Source organism: Oncorhynchus nerka, linkage group LG5, assembly GCF_034236695.1.
Source record: "Oncorhynchus nerka isolate Pitt River linkage group LG5, Oner_Uvic_2.0, whole genome shotgun sequence".
Taxonomy (NCBI): domain Eukaryota; kingdom Metazoa; phylum Chordata; class Actinopteri; order Salmoniformes; family Salmonidae; genus Oncorhynchus; species Oncorhynchus nerka.
Window position 1 is genome coordinate 33,336,828 of NC_088400.1, and position 26,517 is coordinate 33,363,344.

General features: G+C 42.0%; 7 protein-coding genes across 8 annotated transcripts in view; all 7 read right to left on the reverse strand.

Annotated features, from left to right (window-relative positions):
* Positions 1 to 26,517, reverse strand: part of LOC115123122 (protocadherin gamma-C5-like) — a 216,303-nt gene that overhangs the window by 129,632 nt on the left and 60,154 nt on the right. The gene's annotated exons all lie outside the window — the stretch shown is intronic.
* Positions 636 to 3,227, reverse strand: LOC115120990 (protocadherin beta-16-like). Its single transcript, XM_065019002.1, has 3 exons — positions 2,801 to 3,227; positions 738 to 1,513; positions 636 to 644 (listed from the first exon to the last, which is right to left on the reverse strand). The coding sequence occupies exons 1-3, from the start codon at positions 3,174 to 3,176 to the stop codon at positions 636 to 638; spliced, it is 1,161 nt and encodes a 386-aa protein (XP_064875074.1). The 5' UTR covers positions 3,177 to 3,227.
* Positions 4,170 to 6,785, reverse strand: LOC115120989 (protocadherin beta-11-like). Its single transcript, XM_029649980.2, has one exon. The coding sequence runs from the start codon at positions 6,633 to 6,635 to the stop codon at positions 4,170 to 4,172; it is 2,466 nt and encodes an 821-aa protein (XP_029505840.2). The 5' UTR covers positions 6,636 to 6,785.
* Positions 6,788 to 9,820, reverse strand: LOC115120988 (protocadherin gamma-A9-like). Its single transcript, XM_065019003.1, has 4 exons — positions 9,316 to 9,820; positions 8,504 to 8,510; positions 7,261 to 8,021; positions 6,788 to 6,820 (listed from the first exon to the last, which is right to left on the reverse strand). The coding sequence occupies exons 1-4, from the start codon at positions 9,676 to 9,678 to the stop codon at positions 6,788 to 6,790; spliced, it is 1,164 nt and encodes a 387-aa protein (XP_064875075.1). The 5' UTR covers positions 9,679 to 9,820.
* LOC135571785 (protocadherin beta-16-like) lies at positions 10,817 to 13,396 on the reverse strand. The gene has a single exon (XM_065018577.1). It carries the CDS (start codon positions 13,247 to 13,249, stop codon positions 10,817 to 10,819), a length of 2,433 nt encoding a protein of 810 aa, XP_064874649.1. The 5' UTR covers positions 13,250 to 13,396.
* LOC115120998 (protocadherin beta-16-like) lies at positions 14,387 to 16,907 on the reverse strand. The gene has a single exon (XM_029649991.2). It carries the CDS (start codon positions 16,817 to 16,819, stop codon positions 14,387 to 14,389), a length of 2,433 nt encoding a protein of 810 aa, XP_029505851.2. The 5' UTR covers positions 16,820 to 16,907.
* LOC115120987 (protocadherin beta-16-like) lies at positions 17,058 to 20,364 on the reverse strand. Its single transcript, XM_065019004.1, has 2 exons — positions 17,775 to 20,364; positions 17,058 to 17,095 (listed from the first exon to the last, which is right to left on the reverse strand). The coding sequence occupies exons 1-2, from the start codon at positions 20,293 to 20,295 to the stop codon at positions 17,058 to 17,060; spliced, it is 2,559 nt and encodes an 852-aa protein (XP_064875076.1). The 5' UTR covers positions 20,296 to 20,364.

A 26,517-nucleotide genomic window follows, 5' to 3' on the forward strand; every position in this document is an offset into this window, starting at 1 on the left:
CTGACTGACAACATTGGACAGAAATGATTTTGTTGATCAATAGCGGCCCTTAGAGTCCAAAACATCAGATAACATGAACAATTTAGAACTGTGTAGAAATGATGAAATACTTTACAGCACTACTTGTTTTACAAATAGGTAGTTAAACACCGTGCTAGGTGCAACATATTTGAATACAACTTTCATGTAGTAAAATACTTTGACCAGCGGGGAAAATAGTATGATTAGATACTGAAACATGTCACCCCCCCCCCCAAAAAAAAACATTCCGTGCATTAAAAACATTCCCATGAGTCCACTACTTAAGTCATTAATAAACAATACAATGAGACAGCGGAGTGACTTTCTTGCGATCAACACGGATCCAAGTCATTCTATGGGCACTCTACAGCAAAGTAAACGTTGATCGAGCAGGACAAGGGATAGCACACTGTGTGAGAGAGCGATAAAAACCCCATCCTCACCCCCACAGAGGTGGCGCTGTCCACCTCGAGTGATGCTGAAATGAACTTACCACATGCAGTCTTACTGAGTACAATGTCACCTTCTACAAACTTAGACAGCGTGCAAACTATAAAAGCCAAAACTAACCAAAAATTATTTAAGCTTATAATGTTGACCAAAGAGATATGGCATTACGTAACCTAAAGGCCGGAGAGCACAATAGCTAATTTGGTTAAAAAGGACACGTTGGAGAGATGAATTGCGACACAAGGTACTGTACTATTTAAACTCACCTCTATTGGGGAGTCCGTTTCATCCAGGATGTTATTTTCACTCTGTATCCGCTGCATCGTCCCTGTAGAACTGGGGTCCATTATCAGTACGTTCTGACTACAGGGTCTGACGAACTTACAGTCACTCTTTCTGGAGTCAGTCGTCCTGCACACCTCGTAATTGTACACGTGCTGTAGAGTTCCTGTCCCCAAAGTGTCTGCGTAACGCGGTGGATAATACGGAATAACCGGGAGACTGGAATGATAGAGGACGCGAGACTGTCTCCATCTGTATATTTTCACTGATATAATAACCACTAAACATGTGATGAACAGAAATGAGACTACAGCCAAAGCCAAGACTAAGTAAAAAGTCAGGTTGTCATTGTACTCCTTGTCGTGCGTAAAGTCAGTGAACTCCGAGAGCACTTCAGGAAAGCTGTCGGCCACCGCCACGTTAACATTGACTGTAGCTGAACGAGAGGGCTGCCCGTTGTCCTCCACTACAACAGTGAGCCTTTGTTTCACAGCATCTTTATCAGTGACTTGGCGTATAGTTCTTATTTCTCCATTCTGTAAGCCCACTTCAAACAGCGCCCTGTCTGTCGCTTTCTGCAGTTTATACGAGAGCCAGGCATTCTGTCCAGAGTCTATATCAACAGCCACCACTTTAGTAACAAGGTAGCCCACATCTGCTGAACGAGGCACCATTTCAGCCACCAGAGAGCTGCTAGTCTGGACTGGATACAGAACCTGAGGCGAGTTGTCATTCTGGTCCTGGATCATTATTTTCACAGTCACATTGCTACTGAGTGGAGGAGAGCCTCCATCCTGCGCTTTAACAACCACTGTAAGATGTTTGATTTGTTCATAATCAAAGGAACGAACCGCATGTAAAACTCCAGTTTCAGAGTTAATAGATATATAAGTAGAGACTGGAGTTCCACTGATATGCGTGTCCTCCAAGAGGTACGAGATTCTAGCGTTCTGATTCCAGTCAGAGTCCCGCGCGCTGACAGTAAATATGGACATTCCAGGAGAGTTATTCTCTGTGACGTAAGTCGAGTATGAGCCCTGATGAAACAATGGAGCATTGTCATTTACGTCAGAGATTCTAAGGTGTAATGTCCTGGTGCTAGAGAGTGGAGGCGAACCAGAATCTGTCGCTGTTATGGTGATGTTGTATTCCGGTGTCGTTTCTCTGTCTAAAGCTACGTCTGAGATCAAATTATAATAACTACTTAACGACGACTGAATTTTAAATGGAAGGTTAGTATTTATAGAGCATGTAATCTGTCCGTTTCTCTCTGAATCAGCATCTTTAACATGTATAATAGCAACAGTGGTGCCAGGAGGAGCATCTTCAGACACAAGGCTGGAGAAGGACATGACGTTTATAACTGGTGCGTTGTCATTCACGTCTAGAACCTCAATAACAACTTTACTGGAATCTGTTAAACCACCCTGATCCTTTGCCTCTACCCTGATTTCATATTTATTATCTTTCTCATAATCTATCTGACCGGAAACAGAAATGGTCCCAGTCGCCATATCAATGTTAAATATGTCAACTGTATTCCCTTTCAATTTCGACAAATAGTACGATATTTGTCCATTTGATCCACTGTCTACATCGCTGGCATTTACGGTTGTGATATAAGTGCCCTTTGGAGCGTCCTCCATCACAGTAGCCCTGTAAAGTGACTGGTTAAACACAGGTGCATTGTCATTGACATCTAAGACAGTGATCTCTATATTTACTGTGCTAGATCTCTGCGGGGTTCCACCATCTACAGCCAAGAGCTTTACTGAGAGATGAGGATGCTCCTCCCTGTCTAACGATTTCTGGAGGACCATCTCAGCATATTTACTACCGTCCGGATTCGCATGTTGTTTCAGAATGAAATTATAATTTGGGGTTAAAATATAATTATGAAGGGCGTTGAGGCCTACATCGGGATCCACTGCACTCTCTAGCAGAAATCGCGCACCAACATTAGCCGATTCACTGATTTCAAATTGTATATCTTGTATTGGAAAAGAAGGAGCATGGTCATTTACATCCAATACTTCTACAGTCACGCGATGAAGCTCCATTGGATTTTCTAGAATAATTTCGAAGTTGAAGCTACACGGTGTGACATCGCCACAAAGCTGCTCTCGGTCTATTCTCTCACTCACGACTAGAATCCCTTTGTCTGTCTTCAGCTCTGTGTACTGAATGCTTTCTCCGGTCACGATACGGGCCCGACCCGCTCTGAGCCTTTTCAAATCTAACCCCAGGTCTTGAGCTACGTTACCGATAAGAGAACCTTTCTTCATCTCCTCCGGAATGGAATAGCGGATTTGACCACTGACAATATGACTGAAATACAGGAGGAAAATAAGTACTTGCCACCGCAGTCCACAACACAAACGCCATTTTATACATTTAGGCTGGAGGAATCCTCCCAATGCCATAGCCAACAGCGAAGAAATCCAATACAAATATTCCGTATAATGGGTTCTCAGATCCCGCCAACAAACTGAAGAGTAATATTCAAAGTATTATTTCAATACAGGCTATTATCGTGTCCCCTTCATTTATCGGTAACATGTATGGATCAGAGCGATGGTGTCTCTGTCTCGCCCCGCCTCATATGAAGCGCAGTCTCTCCCTCTCCTCAGTTTGAGCGCAGTGATAGGGGAGGGGACTCTACTGACTGACAACACTGCACAGAAATAATTTCACTGATCAACAGCGGCCCTCAGTGTCCAACATATTTACATCAAAAACCTTTCGGAAATAATTTAACACAGTACAGGATTATTTCCTTTCCAAACATATACAAACCACTAGCTAAACACTTCACTTTCTGCAATCTAAATAAATTAACGTTCCTAACTACAATTATATGATAATTTTATAGCCTACTAAAGAATACCACTATCCCATCAAACTCAGATTGGATCGTGCATAACAATTATTCCATGAAACAGTCTTGCAAACCATGGCTTAAAATTACAAACCAATGAAAGTAATATGCTTCGTAAAGGCTCAAATCTATAGCGACATTTGGTCAATAGATAGAGGTACGAAGAAGGGATTATACACAGTGTGAGTGAGCGAAGCAGCCCTCTGCTGCTATGAAGACACAAGTGTCGCTGTCCACACAGGGTGGTGCTGAAGCAACATTGCAACACTACAGAGTTACAAATAAATCACAAGCACTAACGCTCAGTTCGAAATAGGCTACATCTCTAAAAACACAGCACACATACAACACGAACCTAAAACCTTTTATAGGTTACTAAAACAATACGTAATCCTTGATTTACTGCTATAAAATAGAGTAGAGAGAGAGAAACCCATCTACTGAGATACCGATAAAAAAGAGTGAGGATCCAGGGTAAAACAGCTGAGTTATACAAACAAACTTATTGTAAAGATGTACTGCAACAAAATGAGCTATTTTATTTAAACTCCAAGAAACTCACCTCTAGTGGAGAGTCTGGTTCATCCAGGATGTTCTGTTCACTCTGCATCCGCTGCATCGTCCCTGTAGAACTGGGGTCCATTATCAGTACGTTCTGACTACAGGGTCTGACGAATTTACAGTCACTCTTTCTGGAGTCAGTCGTCCTGCACACCTCGTAATTGTACACGTGCTGTAGAGTTCCTGTCCCCAAAGTGTCTGCGTAACGCGGTGGATAATACGGAATAACCGGGAGACTGGAATGATAGAGGACGCGAGACTGTCTCCATCTGTATATTTTCACTGATATAATAACCACTAAACATGTGATGAACAGAAATGAGACTACAGCCAAAGCCAAGACTAAGTAAAAAGTCAGGCTGTCATTGTACTCCTTCTCGTGCGTAAAGTCCGTGAACTCCGAGAGCACTTCAGGGAAGCTGTCCGCCACCGCCACGTTAACATTGACTGTAGCTGAACGAGAGGGCTGCCCGCTGTCCTCCACTACAACAGTGAGCCTTTGCTTCACAGCATCTTTATCAGTGACTTGGCGTACAGTTCTTATTTCTCCATTCTGTAAGCCCACTTCAAACAGCGCCCTGTCTGTCGCTTTCTGCAGTTTATACGAGAGCCAGGCATTCTGTCCAGAGTCCACATCAACAGCCACCACTTTAGTGACAAGATAGCCCACATCTGCTGAACGAGGCACCATTTCAGACACCAGAGAGCTGCTCGTCTGGACTGGATACAGAACCTGAGGCGTGTTGTCGTTCTGGTCAAGGATGCTGATTTTGACTGTGGCATTGCTGCTGAGAGGCGGGGAGCCTCCATCGTGAGCTTTAATATAAATCTCAAATGATTTAGTTTGCTCATAATCGAAGGAGCGCACTGCTTGGATGGAACCTGTCTCCGCATTAACAGAGATGTAGGACGATATCGGATTCCCATTAAATTGAGAATCAATGAGCACGTAGGACATGCGTGCGTTCTGACCCCAATCTGAGTCGTGAGCCTTCACAGAAAACACTGATACCGCCGGGACGTTGTTTTCCATCACAGTGGCAGAGTATAAACTCTGCTCAAAAACGGGCGCATTGTCATTAACGTCTGAGATTCTCAGTGTGATGGTTTTACTGGCCGACAGGGGCTGGATACCCTCATCTACGGCGGTGAATGTAATGTTATATTCGGCATTACGCTCTCTGTCCAAAACACCGTCTGTCACAAGGGTGTAATAGCTCTTTAGAGACGACTGGATGGCAAAAGGGATCTTGGTATTTATCGAACATTCTACCTTTCCGTTTAGACCAGAATCTATGTCTTTTACATGTATTATAGCCACGGTTGTGCCACTGATCGAATCTTCAGATATTGGACTCGAGAATGACGTTAGTGTAATCAAGGGGACGTTGTCATTCACATCAATAACGTCAATAATTACTTTTGTGGAGTCCATTTGTCCTCCTTGGTCTTTAGCCTGTAAACCGAGTTCATATTGCTTATTCTTTTCATAATCAATTTGGCCAGTTACTGTTATTTTGCCTGTATTCTCATCTAAAGAAAATAATTCTGCGACGTCGGGAGGTACACGAGCTAAATGGTAAGTGACATGACCGTATGGCCCCTCATCTGCGTCAGTGGCACTTACAGTAGTCACTACAGTGCCTGTGGCTGCATTTTCGGTTACAGACGCTTTAAAAATCGGATGCATAAAAATGGGTCCATTATCATTGGCATCAAGCACAGTTATGTGTATTTGAAGTGCTCCAGATCTCTGCGGGTCCCCCCCGTCTACAGCAATCAAGGTGAGAAGCAGGTTATCCCTTTTCTCTCGGTCTAAAGGCGCAAACAGATACATCTCCACATATTTGCTGCCATCGGGACCAGTCTGGATTTTAATGCTGAAATGATCAGTAGGGTGCAAGGTGTAGCCTTGCAGTGTATTGATACCGACATCTGGGTCTGTCGCACTCTCCTGTAATATCCTCGTACCCGGCAGAGTAGACTCTGAGATTTCTATTTGAATTTCTTTTTCAGTAAAGAAGGGCGAGTTGTCGTTAACATCTAGTATTTCCACCACAATGCTAAGCAGCTGCATCGGATTCATCATAATCATCTCGAAGCTCAAGCTGCAGGGCGATGTCTGTCCGCATAGCTGCTCCCTGTCTATCCTCTCTCCCACGACCAAGGTCCCTTTGTCTACATCCAACCTAATATACTCGCTGCTATCGCCGCTAACAATGCGAGCGCCACCCGATTTCATTCGTTTAGCGTTAATTCCTAAATCCTCCGCAACATTTCCAACAAACGAGCCCTTTCTCATCTCCTCTGGGATAGAATAACGAATCTGCCCGTGAATAATCTGGGCGAGGAAAACAAGAATAAAGGCCTGTACTTGCCGTTTAAGCGAGCGTCCATTTCTGGCAGAACCCGTGGACTCAAACCAAATCATCGAATTCCACATGGTAAAATGTCAAATAAGACCACACAAGCTATATTAAAATTCGATTAACCACATCTGGTCACTGTTGAAACTCTAAGCTAGAATCCATCAATGTAATAGCTCGTGTCAACAAAAAAAGGATAGTGAAAAGAGAGCGCATTCGTGCTGAGCCCTCACTCTCTGACACTGAGGGAATATGGGAGGTACTGAGGAGGGTACAGCAGTGTTCACATCGGTTCAAGTATGATTTGAAGACCAACAGCGGCCCGCAGAGTCCGATATGAAAATAGTTGGTCACTCAATATAATGTGGTGAGAAACGCATGCAATCATATTCTCTAAGTTATCAACGACACATGTACTTCAAGTATTACAAACAACGAAACAGTTATTTGAAGGAGAAAGACAACAACTGGATAGATGATGTAAAAGGCAAACATCACTTTACGAATTATCTTTCAAACCATGATTAATTACCTGGTTCAAAACACCAGGAGCACAATGTCAGCATCGGACACTTCACCCATACCGCCAGATGACGTTATGTGACATTTCAACATACTCTGATGTTTTACTATGAAACTTTGGACATATTGATGAGATGTATTTCAATACAAGTTGCTATAATTTAAACTCATTAAACTCACCTCTAGTGGAGAGTCTGGTTCATCCAGGATGTTATTTTCACTCTGTATCCGCTGCATCGTCCCTGTAGAACTGGGGTCCATTATCAGTACGTTCTGACTACAGGGTCTGACGAACTTACAGTCACTCTTTCTGGAGTCAGTCGTCCTGCACACCTCGTAATTGTACACGTGCTGTAGAGTTCCTGTCCCCAAGGTGTCTGCGTAACGCGGTGGATAATACGGAATAACCGGGAGATTGGAATGATAGAGGACGCGAGACTGTCTCCATCTGTATATTTTCACTGATAAAATAACCACTAAACATGTGATGAACAGAAATGAGACTACAGCCAAAGCCAAGACTAAGTAAAAAGTCAGGTTGTCATTGTACTCCTTGTCGTGCGTAAAGTCAGTGAACTCCGAGAGCACTTCAGGGAAGCTGTCCGCCACCGCCACGTTAACATTGACTGTAGTTGAACGAGAGGGCTGCCCGTTGTCCTCCACTACAACAGTGAGCCTTTGTTTCACAGCATCTTTATCAGTGACTTGGCGTATAGTTCTTATTTCTCCATTCTGTAAGCCCACTTCAAACAGCGCCCTGTCTGTCGCTTTCTGCAGTTTATACGAGAGCCAGGCATTCTGTCCAGAATCCACATCAACAGCCACCACTTTAGTGACAAGATAGCCCACATCTGCTGAACGAGGCACCATTTCAGCCACCAGAGAGCTGCTAGTCTGGACTGGATACAGAACCTGAGGCGCGTTGTCATTCTGGTCCTGGACTAATATTCTAACAGCGACCACTGAACTGAGAGGTGGAGACCCTCCATCACGGGCAGTGACGTTGAATTGAAACGACTTGATTTGTTCATAATCGAATGACCTAACAGCATGGATGGCGCCATTTTCTGAATTTACTGAGACAACAGAGGAAGCAGTCACCCCGTTAACTTGTTTATCATCGAGAAAGTAGGAGACGCGGGCATTTTGACCCCAGTCAGCATCACTCGCTCTCACTGAGAATATAGAAAACCCTGGCGAATTGTTTTCCTGAATAGACTTACTATATACAGGTTGATCAAACTTGGGTGGGTTATCATTCACATCTGATACTTTAACAGTTATGTTCTTATTGCTGGAGAGAGGCGGAGTCCCTTCATCTGAAACTGTAATGGTGACGTTGTACTCAGACACGGTTTCTCTATCCAATGTGCTATCAGTGACTATTGTATAATAATCCGTTAACGATGACTCTATTTTGAACGGAAAATCTGCGTTAATATAGCACTGGACAACACCGTTAATTTCAGAGTCTGCATCTTCGACATTAATAACAGCTACAGTGGTTCCAGGGGGAGAGTCCTCGGGAATCGAGTTTGAAAATGACATAAGCTGTATTGTTGGAACGTTGTCATTTTCATCAGTAATTTGAATAACAACCTTGCACGTATCAGAGAGGCTACCACTATCTTTTGCCAAAACATTTAATTGATAATATTTTGTCTTTTCAAAATCCAGTCTTCCTACCACCTTAATCTCTCCAGTTTCCACGTTGAGCTCGAACAGCTCCTTCGCCTCTTTAGCAACATGAGCGATGGAGAAAGTGACCTCTCCATTCACCCCTTGATCTGCATCGTCTGCGCTAACGGTAGTTACAAACGTACCAACAGGGGAATTCTCATTCACATTCGCTTTGTAAACGGGCAGGCCACAAACTGGTGCGTTGTCATTCACATCCATGACAGTAATATCGATGCGGACAGTGCCAGATCTCTGAGGATCCCCGCCATCAGTCGCAGTCAGCACCAGCGAAAGCGCCTCCTGTTTCTCCCTATCTAACGGGTTTTGCAGGATCATCTCGACGTATTTAACTCCATCTGGTTGGCTGTGTACCTCTAATTTAAAATGATCTGTCGGTTTTAGTGAATAATTCTGTATACCGTTGACCCCAACGTCAGGGTCGACGGCGCTCTCAATAGAAAATCGTGCCCCAGACACGGCAGATTCACTGATTTCCAATTTGATTTCATCCTTGGGAAAGGATGGTGTGTTATCATTAATGTCACGAACCTCTACTGTAACTCGATATAACTGAATGGGGTTTTCTATGATAAGCTCAAAGCTGAAGCTACAAGGCGTAGTCTGTCCGCAGAGCTCCTCTCGGTCGATTCTCTCTTTAACAACGAGGAGCCCTTTGTCTCGGTTCAGATCTACATACTGTCGGGCTCCTTTTGTTATAATGCGAGCTTTCCCGGACACCAGTCTCTTCACCTCCAAACCCAAATCTCTACCAATGTTTCCAACGATCGACCCCTCTGACTGCTCCTCTGGTATGGAATATCGTGCCTGCCCAGTTACAGAATCTAGGGCGCTCAGACAAAGAATGTAAAACAGTACTTGCCACCCGCCTCTGCGCCCTGTCGTACACCAATCACCCATTCCAACGAATAAAAACAGATTATCCGTATATTTACTGTTTTTGGTTGTATAATATCGATCATCAGCACATCCAAAAATGATTTAAAAAATAATCGACTGTATTTCCCAGTGAAACGAAATAAAATAATCCGCGAGGACGTTAATACCAAGAGCTCTCCGTCCGTTTGAGAAGGTCTCTGTGTGCGTCGATCAGTAACAGAGAATATAGGATGGGCCACTGCGACACCCAGAGAGATGAATAACCTGTAGAGACTATCATTGATCAACAGCGGCACTCAGAGTCCGAACACGGCAAACGCACTATAGAAACGATGCTACAGTATCCAAATGTATTACACAAAACGTCAACCAATAATCAATGACGCACAGCGCAAGACAGCTAATATGTTAATGCAAAACCGAGCATTGACAACTACAGCATTTACAATGTGATTTAGGAAAAATAGAATTCACAATAGCTACAAAATAGAATTGAAAAACAATGTATAAACGAATCGAATATATTTTAGGATTTGTCAGGCTACTATAAACATAAGCACCACCTAACAACAACGGTCTAAGGCTTCAACACCAGGGAAGTGGACAGCGACAGTGCGTAAATTGCACATGGAATCTTCCCAATTAATATGTGATGTTTCCTCTCAGGAACTAATCATCAATGCAATAGTGTTTTACCTACAACCTAAAAGTTTGAGAACTGTATACTGTTTAGCCTAATCATTTTAACGCATGAAGTAGGCCTAAATCACATACAATTACACTCGTTCAGAAGTCAACAGTTAAAAGGAGGCAATGCATACACTGTAGTGAGCGGAACAGTCCTATGCTCCCTATCAAGACAAAACAGACCCTGTCCACATTGAGGTCGTGCTAAAAAAGCCGGACAACGGAAAACCGTTCGTTCTATCACTTAGCTTTTATATTCTGTTTGAAATTATTTTGCTGGAAATTCAACAGGCATACTACACAAATCAGAGCTGACCAATAACCCATGTTTGACTTCGTTACAAAAATATATATACATAACCTTTGATTTACCAAAAAGAAGAGAGATGATGAGAAAAGGAGCCTTGATTCTCCAGAATAAAACAGCTGAAAATGGAACGTTTTTTTAAAAAACTGCAAGACAATGGCTTTGCTACAACAAACTCACCTCTAGTGGAGAGTCTGGTTCATCCAGGATGTTCTGTTCACTCTGCATCCGCTGCATCGTCCCTGTAGAACTGGGGTCCATTATCAGTACGTTCTGACTACAGGGTCTGACGAACTTACAGTCACTCTTTCTGGAGTCAGTCGTCCTGCACACCTCGTAATTGTACACGTGCTGTAGAGTTCCTGTCCCCAAAGTGTCTGCGTAACGCGGTGGATAATACGGAATAACCGGGAGATTGGAATGATAGAGGACGCGAGACTGTCTCCATCTGTATATTTTCACTGATATAATAACCACTAAACATGTGATGAACAGAAATGAGACTACAGCCAAAGCCAAGACTAAGTAAAAAGTCAGGTTGTCATTGTACTCCTTGTCGTGCGTAAAGTCAGTGAACTCCGAGAGCACTTCAGGGAAGCTGTCCGCCACCGCCACGTTAACATTGACTGTAGCTGAACGAGAGGGCTGCCCGTTGTCCTCCACTACAACAGTGAGCCTTTGTTTCACAACATCTTTATCAGTGACTTGGCGTATAGTTCTTATTTCTCCATTCTGTAAGCCCACTTCAAACAGCGCCCTGTCTGTCGCTTTCTGCAGTTTATACGAGAGCCAAGCATTCTGTCCAGAGTCTACATCAACAGCCACCACTTTAGTGACAAGATAGCCCACATCTGCTGAACGAGGCACCATTTCAGCCACCAGAGAGCTGCTAGTCTGGACTGGATACAGAACCTGAGGCGCGTTGTCATTCTGGTCCTGGACTAATATTCTAACAGCGACCACTGAACTGAGAGGTGGAGACCCTCCATCACGGGCAGTGACGTTGAATTGAAACGACTTGATTTGTTCATAATCGAATGACCTAACAGCATGGATGGCGCCATTTTCTGAATTTACTGAGACAACAGAGGAAGCAGTCACCCCGTTAACTTGTTTATCATCGAGAAAGTAGGAGACGCGGGCATTTTGACCCCAGTCAGCATCACTTGCTCTCACTGAGAATATAGAAAACCCTGGCGAATTGTTTTCCTGAATAGACTTACTATATACAGGTTGATCAAACTTGGGTGGGTTATCATTCACATCTGATACTTTAACAGTTATGTTCTTATTGCTGGAGAGAGGCGGAGTCCCTTCATCTGAAACTGTAATGGTGACGTTGTACTCAGACACGGTTTCTCTATCCAATGTGCTATCAGTGACTATTGTATAATAATCCGTTAACGATGACTCTATTTTGAACGGAATATCTGCGTTAATATAGCAAAGAACGACACCGTTGCCGTCTGAGTCTGCGTCCTCAACATTAATAACAGCTACAGTGGTACCAGGGGGAGAGTCCTCGGGAATCGAGTTAGAATGTGACATGAGTTGTATTGTGGGGACATTATCGTTCTCATCAATAATTTGAATGACAACCTTACAAGTATCCGTAAACCCTCCTTGGTCCCTCGCTTTCACGTTTAATTGATAGTTTTTTGTCTTTTCAAAATCCAGGATTCCTACCAATTTGATTTCCCCTGTATCCACATTAAGCTCAAACAGCTCCTTCGCCTCTTTAGCAACATGAGCGATGGAGAAAGTGACCTCTCCATTCACCCCTTGGTCTGCATCGTCTGCGCTAACGGTGGTTATCAAAGTCCCTTTTGGGGAGCTCTCCTTAACGTCTGTTTTATAAACGGGTTGACCACATACTGGCGCATTATCATTGGCATCCAACACGGTAATATGGATGCGGACAGTTCCAGTCCTCTGAGGCTCGCCTCCGTCAGTAGCAATAAGCATCAGAGACAGAGTCTCCTGTTCCTCTCTGTCTAGGGGTGTTTGCAAAACCATCTCAATGTATTTACCACCATCGGCTTGGCTGTGCACCTCTAATTTGAAATTATCTGTCGGTCTTAGAGAATAATTCTGTATACTGTTAACACCAACGTCAGGGTCAACGGCGCTCTCCAGAGAAAAGCGCGCCCCGGAGACGGCATTTTCGCTGATTTCCAAATTGATTTCATCCTTTGGAAAGGACGGGGTGTTATCGTTAATGTCACGAACCTCTACTGTAACTCGATATAACTGAATGGGGTTTTCTATGATAAGCTCAAAGCTGAAGCTACAAGGCGTAGTCTGTCCGCAGAGCTCCTCTCGGTCGATTCTCTCTTTAACAACGAGGAGCCCTTTGTCTCGGTTCAGATCTACATACTGTCGCGCTCCTTTTGTTATAATGCGAGCTTTACCGGACACTAGTCTCTTCACCTCCAAACCCAAATCTCTACCAATGTTTCCAACGATCGACCCCTCTGACTGCTCCTCTGGTATGGAATATCGTGCCTGCCCAGTTACAGAATCTAGGGCGCTCAGACAAAGAATGTAAAACAGTACTTGCCACCCGCCTCTGCGCCCTGTCGTACACCAATCTTCCATTCCAACGAATAAAAACGGATTATCCGTATATTTACTGTTTTTGGTTGTATAATATCGATCATCAGCACATCCAAAAATGATTTAAAAAATAATTGACTGTATTTCCCAGTGAAACGAAATAAAATAATCCGCGAGGACGTTAATACCAAGAGCTCTCCGTCCGGTTGAGAAGGTCTCTGTGTGCGTCGATCAGTAACAGAGAATATAGGATGGGCCACTGCGACACCCAGAGAGATGAATAATCTGTAGAGACTATCATTGATCAACAGCGGCACTCAGAGTCCGAACACGGCAAACGCACTATAGAAACGATGCTACAGTATCCAAATGTATTACACAAAACGTCAACCAATAATCAATGATGCACAGCGCAAGACAGCTAATATGTTAATGCAAAACCGAGCATTGACAACTACAGCATTTACAATGTGCTTTAGGAAAAATAGAATTCACAATAGCTACAAAATAGAATTGAAAAACAATGTATAAACGAATCGAATATATTTTAGGATTTGTCAGGCTACTATAAACATAAGCACCACCTAACAACAACGGTCTAAGGCTTCAACACCAGGGAAGTGGACAGCGACAGTGCGTATGTTGCACATGGAATCTTCCCAATTAATATGTGATGTTTCCTCTCAGGAACTAATCATCAATGCAATAGTGTTTTACCTACAACCTAAAAGTTTGAGAACTGTATACTGTTTAGCCTAATCATTTTAACGCATGAAGTAGGCCTAAATCACATACAATTACACTCGTTCAGAAGTCAACAGTTAAAAGGAGGCAATGCATACACTGTAGTGAGCGGAACAGTCCTATGCTCCCTATCAAGACAAAACAGACCCTGTCCACATTGAGGTCGTGCTAAAAAGCCGGACAACGGAAAACCGTTCGTTCTATCACTTAGCTTTTATATTCTGTTTGAAATTATTTTGCTGGAAATTCAACAGGCATACTACACAAATCAGAGCTGACCAATAACCCATGTTTGACTTCGTTACAAAAATATATATACATAACCTTTGATTTACCAAAAAGAAGAGAGATGATGAGAAAAGGAGCCTTGATTCTCCAGAATAAAACAGCTGAAAATGGAACGTTTTTTTAAAAAACTGCAAGACAATGGCTTTGCTACAACAAACTCACCTCTAGTGGAGAGTCTGGTTCATCCAGGATGTTCTGTTCACTCTGCATCCGCTGCATCGTCCCTGTAGAACTGGGGTCCATTATCAGTACGTTCTGACTACAGGGTCTGACGAACTTACAGTCACTCTTTCTGGAGTCAGTCGTCCTGCACACCTCGTAATTGTACACGTGCTGTAGAGTTCCTGTCCCCAAAGTGTCTGCGTAACGCGGTGGATAATACGGAATAACCGGGAGATTGGAATGATAGAGGACGCGAGACTGTCTCCATCTGTATATTTTCACTGATATAATAACCACTAAACATGTGATGAACAGAAATGAGACTACAGCCAAAGCCAAGACTAAGTAAAAAGTCAGGTTGTCATTGTACTCCTTGTCGTGCGTAAAGTCAGTGAACTCCGAGAGCACTTCAGGGAAGCTGTCCGCCACCGCCACGTTAACATTGACTGTAGCTGAACGAGATGGCTGCCCGTTGTCCTCCACTACAACAGTGAGCCTTTGTTTCACAGCATCTTTATCAGTGACTTGGCGTATAGTTCTTATTTCTCCATTCTGTAAGCCCACTTCAAACAGCGCCCTGTCTGTCGCTTTCTGCAGTTTATACGAGAGCCAGGCATTCTGTCCAGAGTCCACATCAACAGCCACCACTTTAGTGACAAGATAGCCCACATCTGCTGAACGAGGCACCATTTCAGCCACCAGAGAGCTGCTAGTCTGGACTGGATAAAGAACCTGAGGCGCGTTGTCATTCTGGTCCTGGACTAATATTCTAACAGCGACCACTGAACTGAGAGGTGGAGACCCTCCATCACGGGCAGTGACGTTGAATTGAAACGACTTGATTTGTTCATAATCGAATGACCTAACAGCATGGATGGCGCCATTTTCTGAATTTACTGAGACGAAAGAGGAAGCAGTCACCCCATTAACTTGTTTATCATCGAGAAAGTAGGAGACGCGGGCATTTTGACCCCAGTCAGCATCACTTGCTCTCACTGAGAATATAGAAAACCCTGGCGAATTGTTTTCCTGAATAGACTTACTATATACAGGTTGATCAAACTTGGGTGGGTTATCATTCACATCTGATACTTTAACAGTTATGTTCTTATTGCTGGAGAGAGGCGGAGTCCCTTCATCTGAAACTGTAATGGTGACGTTATACTCAGACACGGTTTCTCTATCCAATGTGCTATCAGTGACTATTGTATAATAATCCGTTAACGATGACTCTATTTTGAACGGAATATCTGCGTTAATATAGCACTGGACAACACCGTTGCCGTCTGAGTCTGCGTCCTCAACATTAATAACAGCTACAGTGGTACCAGGGGGAGAGTCCTCGGGAATCGAGTTAGAATGTGACATGAGTTGTATTGTGGGGACATTATCGTTCTCATCAATAATTTGAATGACAACTTTACACGTATCAGTAAACCCTCCGTGGTCGCTCGCCTGAACATTTAACTGATAATTTCTTGATTTTTCAAAATCCAGTCTTCCTACCACCTTAATCTCTCCTGTATCCACATTAAGCTCGAACAGCTCCTTCGCCTCTTTAGCAACATGAGCGATGGAGAAAGTGACCTCTCCATTCACCCCTTGGTCTGCATCGTCTGCGCTAACGGTGGTTATCAAAGTCCCTTTTGGGGAGCTCTCCTTAACGTCTGTTTTATAAACTGGTTGACCACATACTGGCGCATTATCATTGGCATCCAGCACGGTAATATGGATGCGGACAGTTCCAGTCCTCTGAGGCTCGCCTCCGTCAGTAGCAATAAGCATCAGAGACAGAGTCTCCTGTTCCTCTCTGTCTAGGGGGGTTTGCAAAACCATCTCAATGTATTTACCACCATCGGCTTGGCTGTGTACCTCTAATTTGAAATTATCTGTCGGTCTTAGAGAATAATTCTGTATACTGTTAACACCAACGTCAGGGTCAACGGCGCTCTCCAGAGAAAAGCGTGCCCCAGACACGGCAGATTCACTGATTTTGAAATGTATTTCATCCTTTGGAAAGGATGGTGTGTTATCATTAATGTCACGAACCTCTACTGTAACTCGATATAACTGAATGGGGTTTTCTATGATAAGCTCAAAGCTGAAGCTACAAGGCGTAGTCTGTCCGCAGAGCTCCTCTCGGTCGATTCTCTCTTTAACAACGAGGAGCCCTTTGTCTCGGTTCAGATCTACATACTGTCGGGCTCCTTTTGTTATAATGCGAGCTTTACCGGACACTAGTCTCTTCACCTCCAAACCCAAATCTCTACCAATGTTTCCAACGATCGACCCCTCTGACTGCTCCTCTGGTATGGAATATCGTGCCTGCCCAGTTACAGAATCTAGGGCACTCAGACAAAGAATGTAAAACAGTACTTGCCACCCGCCTCTGCGGTCAGTCGACCTCCAGTTACCCATTCCACTGAATAAAATCAGATCACCCCAATATTTCCTTCTTTTGATTATATAATATCGATCATCAGTACATCCACGCAAAAATAGAAAAAAGCAACAGTATTTCCCAGAGAAATAAATGAAAATAATCCGTGAGGACGTTTATACGAAGAGCTCTGTGTGCGTCGATCAGTAAGAGCGAATATAGGATGGGCTACTGCGCCACCCAGAGACAGAATTGACGTGTAGAGGCCGTCACCGATCAACAGCGGCACTCAGAGTCCAAACACCGCAAACGCTCTGCAGAAACGACACAATCCACATGTTTCACATGCACCAAAACGTCAACCTGCATTCAATAACGCACAGCCCATGCAAGGTACGATGTCATAGAAACAACCAAGCATTGAAAACTTAAGTATTTATTGTGCTTCGGGAAGAATTTTTTTTTCTATAGACAACTACACAGGAAGACCGAAATAAGGAAATGTATAACTATAACTAACAGCGAAGAGCAACGTCTGAGGGTTCAGCACCAGGACCGTGGACAGAGACAGATCGCTTGAGTGTTATGGAAATACAGTGCGTATATTTCCACATGCCATTTCCAACATACATTTGTGCTCTTTCCATTCTCTGTCTAGTCATTGTGTTTTACCAACTACCTAAAAGCTTGAAAAAGCTGTTCAGCCTAAGGATTTTTACACAGGTCTACTTCACAGAAAAATAACACTTGTTCAGCAGCTAGTGATTGAAAATAGGAAATGCATGCAAGGTATGAGTGAGCGGAGCTCCTATGCTCGCTATAAAGACGAAATATGTGCTGTCCACACATGTTGTATTTCTGAAATAGCCTGACAACGTCACGTTGTATCAATTAGCTGACCTACAACTATTGTTTTTGTTGCTAAAAAATGTACAATATTTCATACACCAAAAGAAAATAAAAAAAGAGAGAGATGCTGAGAAAAACGAGCACCGAAGCTCCGGAAAAAATATTTGTCATTTAGTAAAAAATAAAAATGGCAACAATTAATTTGCTTCAATAAACTCACCTCTAGTGGAGAGTCTGGTTCATCCAGGATGTTATTTTCACTCTGCATCCGCTGCATCGTCCCTGTATAACTGGGGTCCATTATCAGTACGTTCTGACTACAGGGTCTGACGAACTTACAGTCACTCTTTCTGGAGTCAATCGTCCTGCACACCTCGTAATTGTACACGTGCTGTAGAGTTCCTGTCCCCAAAGTGTCTGCGTAACGCGGTGGATAATACGGAATAACCGGAAGACTGGAATGATAGAGGACGCGAGACTGTCTCCATCTGTATATTTTCACTGATATAATAACCACTAAACAAGTGATGAACAGAAATGAAACTACAGCTAAAGCCAAGACTAAGTAAAAAGTCAGGTTGTCATTGTACTCCTTGTCGTGCGTAAAGTCAGTGAACTCCGAGAGCACTTCAGGGAAGCTGTCCGCCACCGCCACGTTAACATTGACTGTAGCTGAACGAGAGGGCTGTCCGTTGTCCTCCACTACAACAGTGAGCCTTTGTTTCACAGCATCTTTATCATTAACTTGACGTATAGTTCTTATTTCTCCATTCTGTAAGCCCACTTCAAACAGCGCCCTGTCTGTCGCTTTCTGTAGTTTATACGAGAGCCAGGCATTCTGTCCAGAGTCCACATCAACAGCCACCACTTTAGTGACAAGATATCCCACATCTGCTGAACGAGGCACCATTTCAGCCACCAGAGAGCTGCTAGTCTGGACTGGATACAGAACCTGAGGCGCGTTGTCGTTCTGATCTTTAACATATATCAGAACAGTTGTATTACTGCTAAGCGGTGGCGAGCCTCCGTCTTGAGCTTTGACGTGTATTTTGAACTCCTTAACCTGTTCATAATCCAGTGAGCGCACTGAATGAATTACACCGTTCTCAGAGTTAATTGAGAAATAGGTGGAGACTGGGTTTCCGTTTAGCTCACTGTCAATTAGATAGTAAGATATAAGTGCGTTTTGACCCCTATCTGGATCCGTCGCTTGAATAGCAACCACTGAAACGCGGGGAGAATTGTTTTCCATAATGTACGTGCTATACACATTTTTACTAAAAGCTGGTGCGTTGTCATTAACATCAGCGATGTCTAAAACGACAGTGTTCATGCTTGATAACGGAGGTAAACCTTCATCGGTGGCAATGAGGGTAATGTTGTAGCTAGAAACTTTCTCCCGGTCTAAGCCCTTCTCAGTTACCAATGTGTAGTAGTTTCTAAGAGACGTTTTTATCTTAAAAGGGAGATTTTCGTTGATGTTTAAACGCACCTGTCCGTTTTTACCAGAGTCTACATCCTGGACACTTATCAATGCCACAACTGTACCAGGGATAGCATCTTCTGCGATTTTACCCGAAAACGATGTCATGGTTATGATCGGAGTGTTATCATTCACGTCTAGGATATCAATCATTAATTTACTCACACTTGTCAGACCCCATGGGTCTTTAGCTTGAATGTGTATCTCGTAATTCTGAACAGTTTCGTAATCTATGTCACCAGTTACTTTAATCTCCCCGGTATAGGGATCTATATTGAACAAGGGCGGGGTACCCTCATCCATATGTGTGAAGGAATACGTCACATTTCCGTTATACCCTTGATCTGCATCGATGGCACTTACTTTTGCTACAGCTGTGCCTCCCAGCGAGTGTTCTATAACAGTGGCTTTGTACAAAGACTCAGTAAATATAGGTGCATTGTCGTTTGCGTCTAGAACAGTAATATGTATCTTAACGGTTCCAGTTCTCTGTGGGTCCCCACCATCGACTGCAGTTAGTATCAGGGAGTGTTCGCTCTGTTTTTCACGGTCAAGTCCAGACTGCAACACCATCTCTGCGTATTTACTGCCGTCGGCTCGACTATGCTGTTTGATAACAAAATGATCAGTTGGTTTTAGAGAATAGCTGTGAAGGGAGTTGATACCTACGTCAGGGTCCGCGGCACTGTCTAGCAAGAACACGGTCCCTATAGGTGCAGATTCACTGATTTCTAAATTAAGTTCTTTCTTCGAAAACGCTGGGGCATGGTCGTTTATGTCTTGAATTTCGATAGTAATCGAAAATAATTCAAGCGGATTTTCTAAGACAATCTCTAGACTGAAACTACACGGAGATTTCTGACCGCACAGTTTCTCCCTGTCAATCCTTTCTTTCACAACCAAATGTCCTTTGTTCGGATTCAGCTCTACATATGGGTTATTACCGTCTACAACTAACTGCGCCCGACCTGAAATAAGTCTCTTTATGTCCAAACCAAGATCTTTCGCCACATCTCCTACAAACAAGCCCTTTCTCATCTCCTCTGGTATAGAATATCGAATCTGTCCATTCACCGCACTCAGTACGCAGACAAGCAAAATGGAGACTCGCACTTGCCATCTCAAACCCCAGCCTGCGCTCTTCAAAGCCTCTCCTGCGCCCGTTCTCCCAAAAATATCCATAACGTTACCCAAAACGGGCAAATATGATGCAATCCAAAAGTCCTATGCAACAAAAATGCCAACGTTTGAGATATATTTGTCTCAATAAGATATTGTTGCTTTTACTCCGTTAAAATGCCTTCGATGGCGTTGTGCGTAATGATCCTCGCTTGGTCTTGTCACTGACGTATGTTACTTTGTAACAGCAGTTATATGCATCTGAGCTGAGATAGGTCTCTTGGACAACAGCACCACTCAGAGTGAGTGTGCAAAACGACAGACGAGACGTACGAGATACCAGACTCGGTCTCAGGGATGGCTAACTCCGGAGATTCAGTGAGTGACCGTTTTGGCCACCCGAAGTTTTTTGTAATGTTAAAGTAGTTTAATGATTTTATTTTTGGGTCAAAGAAGACTGTAAAATCACAGCGAAAAAAAAGTTGAACTTAGGAAATCTGTTCCCAAGTAAACCCATGAATTAAACAAATAGACACAAGCTATGCGGTCGTGTCTCAATGTAATCAAGGTATGAAATTATTGGTATTTTCAAACACAATCTCTTTTTGGGCTTAGTTCTGGTCAATTTGAAGTATACAAATTATTATAGTCCGGACCCCGACTATTAACTGACACAAATGGAAGTGTATTGATGTCAATTCAGGGCTCATCTGTGAAAGAGACCATGGTCTCAGTTTGACTCCCTGTTAAATTAAAGGCAAAATTATTAATATTTTTTAAACGTCACAGGCCTATGAACCCTCTATTTAAATCTTTGGCCAATGCTGTTTCATACATCATAGAACATAAGTGTCTGGTGTAGGGAGCCACATCTTAGGGTTTTAAACATCAGGGTTGTGTGAAAGGATAGAAAGGTGCACACAGCACTGTCTAATGGGACTCTAATGGGATCTGTCAGATCATTTTCTGTTTCCTGTTTTTTATATAAACATGACTTGTTAGTAAAACAGCATGCTTATGAATGGTAATGTCAGGCGGGTCAGAGATTCCATGTGAGTGTGCCCATGACATGGTAAATGCTGGTTTGATACTAAACAACCACCACTGGAGGGCAATAAGCAACCATAGTATAGACTACTGATGTCTATTACACTCACAGTGTATTTAGGAACAGAGAAAACCCAGCAAAACACAGGTTCCCTTCTAACATAGCAAAGTCATTGTGCAGACAGTTTCTGAACACTGCATTACAAAATTACAGTGAGCACACACAACCCACTCTATCCATCTCCCTCCCTCCCTCAACACAAATCTGGTATATAATTTTATTTTATTTTATTTGGATCTCTTTAAGTCCTCATTTGGACTCATCTTCCAAGAGTCCTTAAACATTAAAATACAATTTATAATACGAGCACAATTTCACATATGACACACTATTACAAACAGACCTAATATACTAAAATATTGACCAGATAAATAACAGTCTAAAAATACATATTGATTCTTCATCTACCATAGTCCAGCACAACATTCCTATCTATTATATTTAAATGGTTTTAAAGTATTGTTTGAATTTATATATTGAAAGGTTTCTGGTTTGCTCAGATAAATGATTCAATTTCTTTATTGCCTGAAATCTAAATTTGATTTTGCCTATTTCTCTTTTCCGTCCCGATAACACACTGATGGTGGACAATCTATTCCTAGTATTTACTGAATGTCTGTCTCTTACCAACAGAATACTGTTGTGAATAAAGTTTGGCCGATTTAAATGATGTATATTATGAAATAAGCATGTTTTTTTTCAATTACCTTGTTGATTGATGACCAACCAAGAGCATTGAGCATGACTACAACAGAAGAACCATATCTCCACCTTAAAACAATCCTTGCTGCTTTATTCTGTGAAATCTGCAGCCTCCTAATTTCACTTGCTGATGCATTTTCCCAGACCACAGAACAGTAGATCACCTGACTCCCAATTAATGCTTAGGTTAATTGCTTAAGAATCTTTCCTGGTAAATATTTAGCTATCCTTCTGATCATGCATGCAGTTGTATATATACAGTGCCTTGCGAAAGTATTCGGCCCCCTTGAACTTTGCCACCTTTTGCCACATTTCAGGCTTCAAACATAAAGATATAAAACTATATATTTTTTGTGAAGAATCAACAACAAGTGGGACACAATCATGAAGTGGAACGACATTTATTGGATATTTCAAACTTTTTTAACAAATCAAAAACTGAAAAATTGGGCGTGCAAAATGATTCAGCCCCCTTAAGTTAATAGTTTGTAGCACCACCTTTTGCTGCGATTACAGCTGTAAGTCGCTTGGGGTATGTCTCTATCAGGCCTGCTTTTCTTCAGCAGGGACAGGGAAGATGGTTAAAATTGATGGGAAGATGGATGGAGCCAAATACAGGACCATTCTGGAAGAAAACCTGATGGAGTCTGCAAAAGACCTGAGACTGGGACGGAGATTTGTCTTCCAACAAGACAATGATCCAAAACATAAAGCAAAATCCACAATGGAATGGTTCAAAAATAAACATATCCAGGTGTTAGAATGGCCAAGTCAAAGTCCAGACCTGAATCCAATCGAGAATATGTGGAAAGAACTGAAAACTGCTGTTCACAAATGCTCTCCATCCAACCTCACTGAGCTCGAGCTGTTTTGCAAGGAGGAATGGGAAAACATTTCGGTCTCTCGATGTGCAAAACTGATAGAGACATACCCCAAGCGACTTACAGCTGTAATCGCAGCAAAAGGTGGTGCTACAAACTATTAACTTAAGGGGGCTGAATAATTTTGCACGCCCAATTTTTCAGTTTTTGATTTGTTAAAAAACTTTGAAATATCCAATAAATGTCGTTCCACTTCATGATTGTGTCCCACTTGTTGTTGATTCTTCACAAAAAAATACAGTTTTATATCTTTATGTTTGAAGCCTGAAATGTGGCAAAAGGTGGCAAAGTTCAAGGGGGCCGAATACTTTCGCAAGGCACTGTATATATATTTTTTACATAGATTAGTTATTTGAGACGACCATGATAAGCGGTTGTCTAGCTGCACTCCTAGTAGTTTACTTTCTGCCACTTCCTCAATTTGTACTCCTCCCATACTTAATTGTATCCCATGCTGTTTTGGCCTTTTCCTGGACGAACAGACCAACAAAACTTAGATTTTCTTGGTGTTTAAAACAAGTTTGTTCCGGCAAATCCACTCCCTGATATTTTCCAAATCTACTTGTTGAGCTTGCTGTACCTGTTGAACTGATTGTCTTGCTGTATAAATTGTAGTATCATCTGCAAATATAGTAGCTTGAGTTTCAGATGAGGTATAAGGAAGGTCATTGGTATATATTAAGTAAAGAAGTGGCCCAAGGCAGCTATCCTGCGGTATTCCACAGTTTAAAGCACAAGGGGAAGAAAATGAACCATTGATATTTGTGGACTGTTTCCTGTCAGTTAGATATGACTGTACCCAATTCAATGCTACCTCCTTGAAACCATAATGCGTTAATTTTGTCAAAATTATTTTATGATCCACCGAATCAAATAAGGCATTACAATCTAAAAAATAGTCCACCCACAAACCTGCCATTATCCATAGCATTGAGCCACTGGTCAGTCACGTCAACCAATGCAGTGGTAGTGGAATGGTTTTTGCGATAAGCATGCTGATTGGCTGTAATCAGATCATTCTTTTCCATGTACTCCCATATTTGTCTACTCACAATACCCTCCAATATTTTACTGAGTGAAGGGAGTAGACTAATTGGTTGACTATTGGCAGGAGTAATGTTTTTTTTGCTGTCTTTCGGGATAGGACACAGTTTAGCATGCTTCCATACATTTGCAAATGTCCCCTTTTCTTGTGACTAATTAAATATGTATCTCAGTGGCGCTACAATCTGGGGAGCAGCACAGCGAAGCAAAAAATTGTCCATAAGATCATAACCTGTAGAATTACCATCGGGTAATGACTTCAGTAGGTTTAACACCTCCTCTACTGACAGCATTTGTAGACTAAAAGAACAGTTTTTTTTGCTCATGATATGATCATCAATCCATAGCTTGTGTTCGGAAGAATGAGTGTTTTCATTATCGCTCAGTAAATGAATTTTCTTTGTAAAAAATTCAGCAAAATGATTGGCAATATCAACTGGTTTTGTTATTATTCTCCCGTCAACCTCCACACTAGATGGGCATGATGAGATAGATGTACCAAGTAAGCCCTTAACTGTGTTCCATACCTTTTTACAATCATTTTTACAATCAATAAAAGCATTTTTGTAAAATAAGTTTATTTTTCTTATGATTTAATTTAATGATGTAGTGTTCTATAATTCTGTTAATCAATTTCTAGTTTAGATTTGGCTGCTAAGACTTTTGCCATATTTCTATGAGAAAAAGCCTCACCCAGTTCATCATCAATCCACGGAGAAGGACGGGCACCAACTGTACCCTTTCTTACTGGGGCATGATGGTCCATTACCTCAGTGAGCAAATCAATAAACCATTCTGTAGCGTGATTTAAATCATCCTCTAGGTAAATCAGCTCCCAGGGTAAAGCAGCCAAATCATTTAGAAATAACTCATGATTAAATGTTTTGAAATGTCTCTTGACCACAATCCTTGGCTGTTTCTTTGGAAACTTGGTGTTCATGGTAATGGCCACAATATTATGGTCTGTCCCGCCCACTGGCATTGATCTGGCTTTTAAGCATTGCAATGGTATATTACAGAAAATCAGATCAATGCATGTGTCTGAACGATGACCCAACTTAATTGATGATCTAGTAGTATCATTAACCATTTGTTTCAATCCACAGTTCTTAGCATATCTCATCAATTTAGATATATTTGAATTATTATGATCCTTCCAATTTATATTAAAATCACCCAAGATAAATACATCTCTGTTGCTATCTGTGGCCTGGTCAAACCCAGTACATAAGTCATCCAGATAGGACACCTTAGAGCTAGGAGGTCTATACACACATCCTACCAATATGGATGCCTGGTGAGGCAGATGTACTTGAGCCCATAGTGCCTCTATTTGACCTACATTATGGTCATCCCTCCTCTTAAAAGGTATATGATTCTGAATATACAGTGCTACACCCCCACCTTTCCTATTCCTGTCCCTTCTAAGTAGATTATATCCATGAATGTCCATTTGCCCATCATTTTTTCTTATTTTTTTCCTACTGTGTTATTGACTTGTTAATTGTTTACTCCATGTGTAACTCTGTGTTGTCTGTTCACACTGCTATGCTTTATCTTGGCCAGGTCGCAGTTGTAAATGAGAACTTGTTCTCAACTAGCCTGCCTGGTTAAATAAAGGTGAAATAAAAAATAAAATTAAAATAAATGTACAGATGCATCTAAATGCGTTTCGGTCAAAGTTAAATATGAATATTATTTATGTTGACCAAGTTAAAAACCTCATGTATTTTGGCTACATGTACATGTATTAAGGCTACATACATTAACCTGAGCTATATGCAACCCTTTCCTTGTCAAGTGGAGATCCATAGAGCATGTATTCATTATAGTGGAGATCAATGGAGCATGTATTCATTATAGTGGAGATCAATGGAGCATGTATTCATTATAGTGGAGATCAATGGAGCATGTATTCATTATAGTGGAGATCAATAGAGCATGTATTCATTATAGTGGAGATCAATAGAGCATGTATTCATTATAGTGGAGATCAACAGAGCATGTATTCATTATAGTGGAGATCAATGGAGCATGTATTCATTATAGTGGAGATCAACAGAGCATGTATTCATTATAGTGGAGATCAACAGAGCATGTATTCATTATAGTGGAGATCAATGGAGCATGTATTCATTATAGTGGAGATCAATAGAGTATGTATTCATTATAGTGGAGATCAATAGAGCATGTATTCATTATAGTGGAGATCAATAGAGCATGTATTCATTATAGTGGAGATCAATAGAGCATGTATTCATTATAGTGGAGATCAATAGAGCATGTATTCATTCAATTATTATAGTGGAGATCAATAGAGCATGTATTCATTATAGTGGAGATCAATAGAGCATCATTATAGTGGAGATCAATGAGCACGTATTCATTATAGTGGAGATCAATAGAGCACGTATTCAATAGTGGAGATCAATAGCACGTATTCATTATAGTGGAGATCAATAGAGCATGTATTCATTATAGTGGAGATCAATGGAGCATGTATTCATTATAGTGGAGATCAATAGAGCATGTATTCATTATAGTGGAGAT

Excerpts from the sequence above, each read along its gene's own strand:
- LOC115120989 (XM_029649980.2), bottom strand. The coding sequence starts at position 6,635 with ATGTGGAATTCGATGATTTGGTTTGAGTCCACGGGTTCTGCCAGAAAT.
- LOC115120998 (XM_029649991.2), bottom strand. The coding sequence starts at position 16,819 with ATGGGTAACTGGAGGTCGACTGACCGCAGAGGCGGGTGGCAAGTACTG.
- LOC115120988 (XM_065019003.1), bottom strand. The coding sequence starts at position 9,678 with ATGGGTGATTGGTGTACGACAGGGCGCAGAGGCGGGTGGCAAGTACTG. Across the intron at positions 6,821-7,260 it reads AACCAGACTCTCCACTAGAG|TACCTCCCATATTCCCTCAG; the intron begins GTGAGTTTAATG and ends TACCCTCCTCAG.
- LOC115120990 (XM_065019002.1), bottom strand. The coding sequence starts at position 3,176 with ATGGCATTGGGAGGATTCCTCCAGCCTAAATGTATAAAATGGCGTTTG. Across the intron at positions 1,514-2,800 it reads AAATCCAATGGAGCTTCATC|CTGTGAAAATAATGATCCAG; the intron begins GCGTGACTGTAG and ends GTAGCAATGTGA.
- LOC135571785 (XM_065018577.1), bottom strand. The coding sequence starts at position 13,249 with ATGGAAGATTGGTGTACGACAGGGCGCAGAGGCGGGTGGCAAGTACTG.
- LOC115120987 (XM_065019004.1), bottom strand. The coding sequence starts at position 20,295 with ATGGATATTTTTGGGAGAACGGGCGCAGGAGAGGCTTTGAAGAGCGCA. Across the intron at positions 17,096-17,774 it reads ATATTTTTTCCGGAGCTTCG|AGCGTTTGCGGTGTTTGGAC; the intron begins GTGCTCGTTTTT and ends TCGTTTCTGCAG.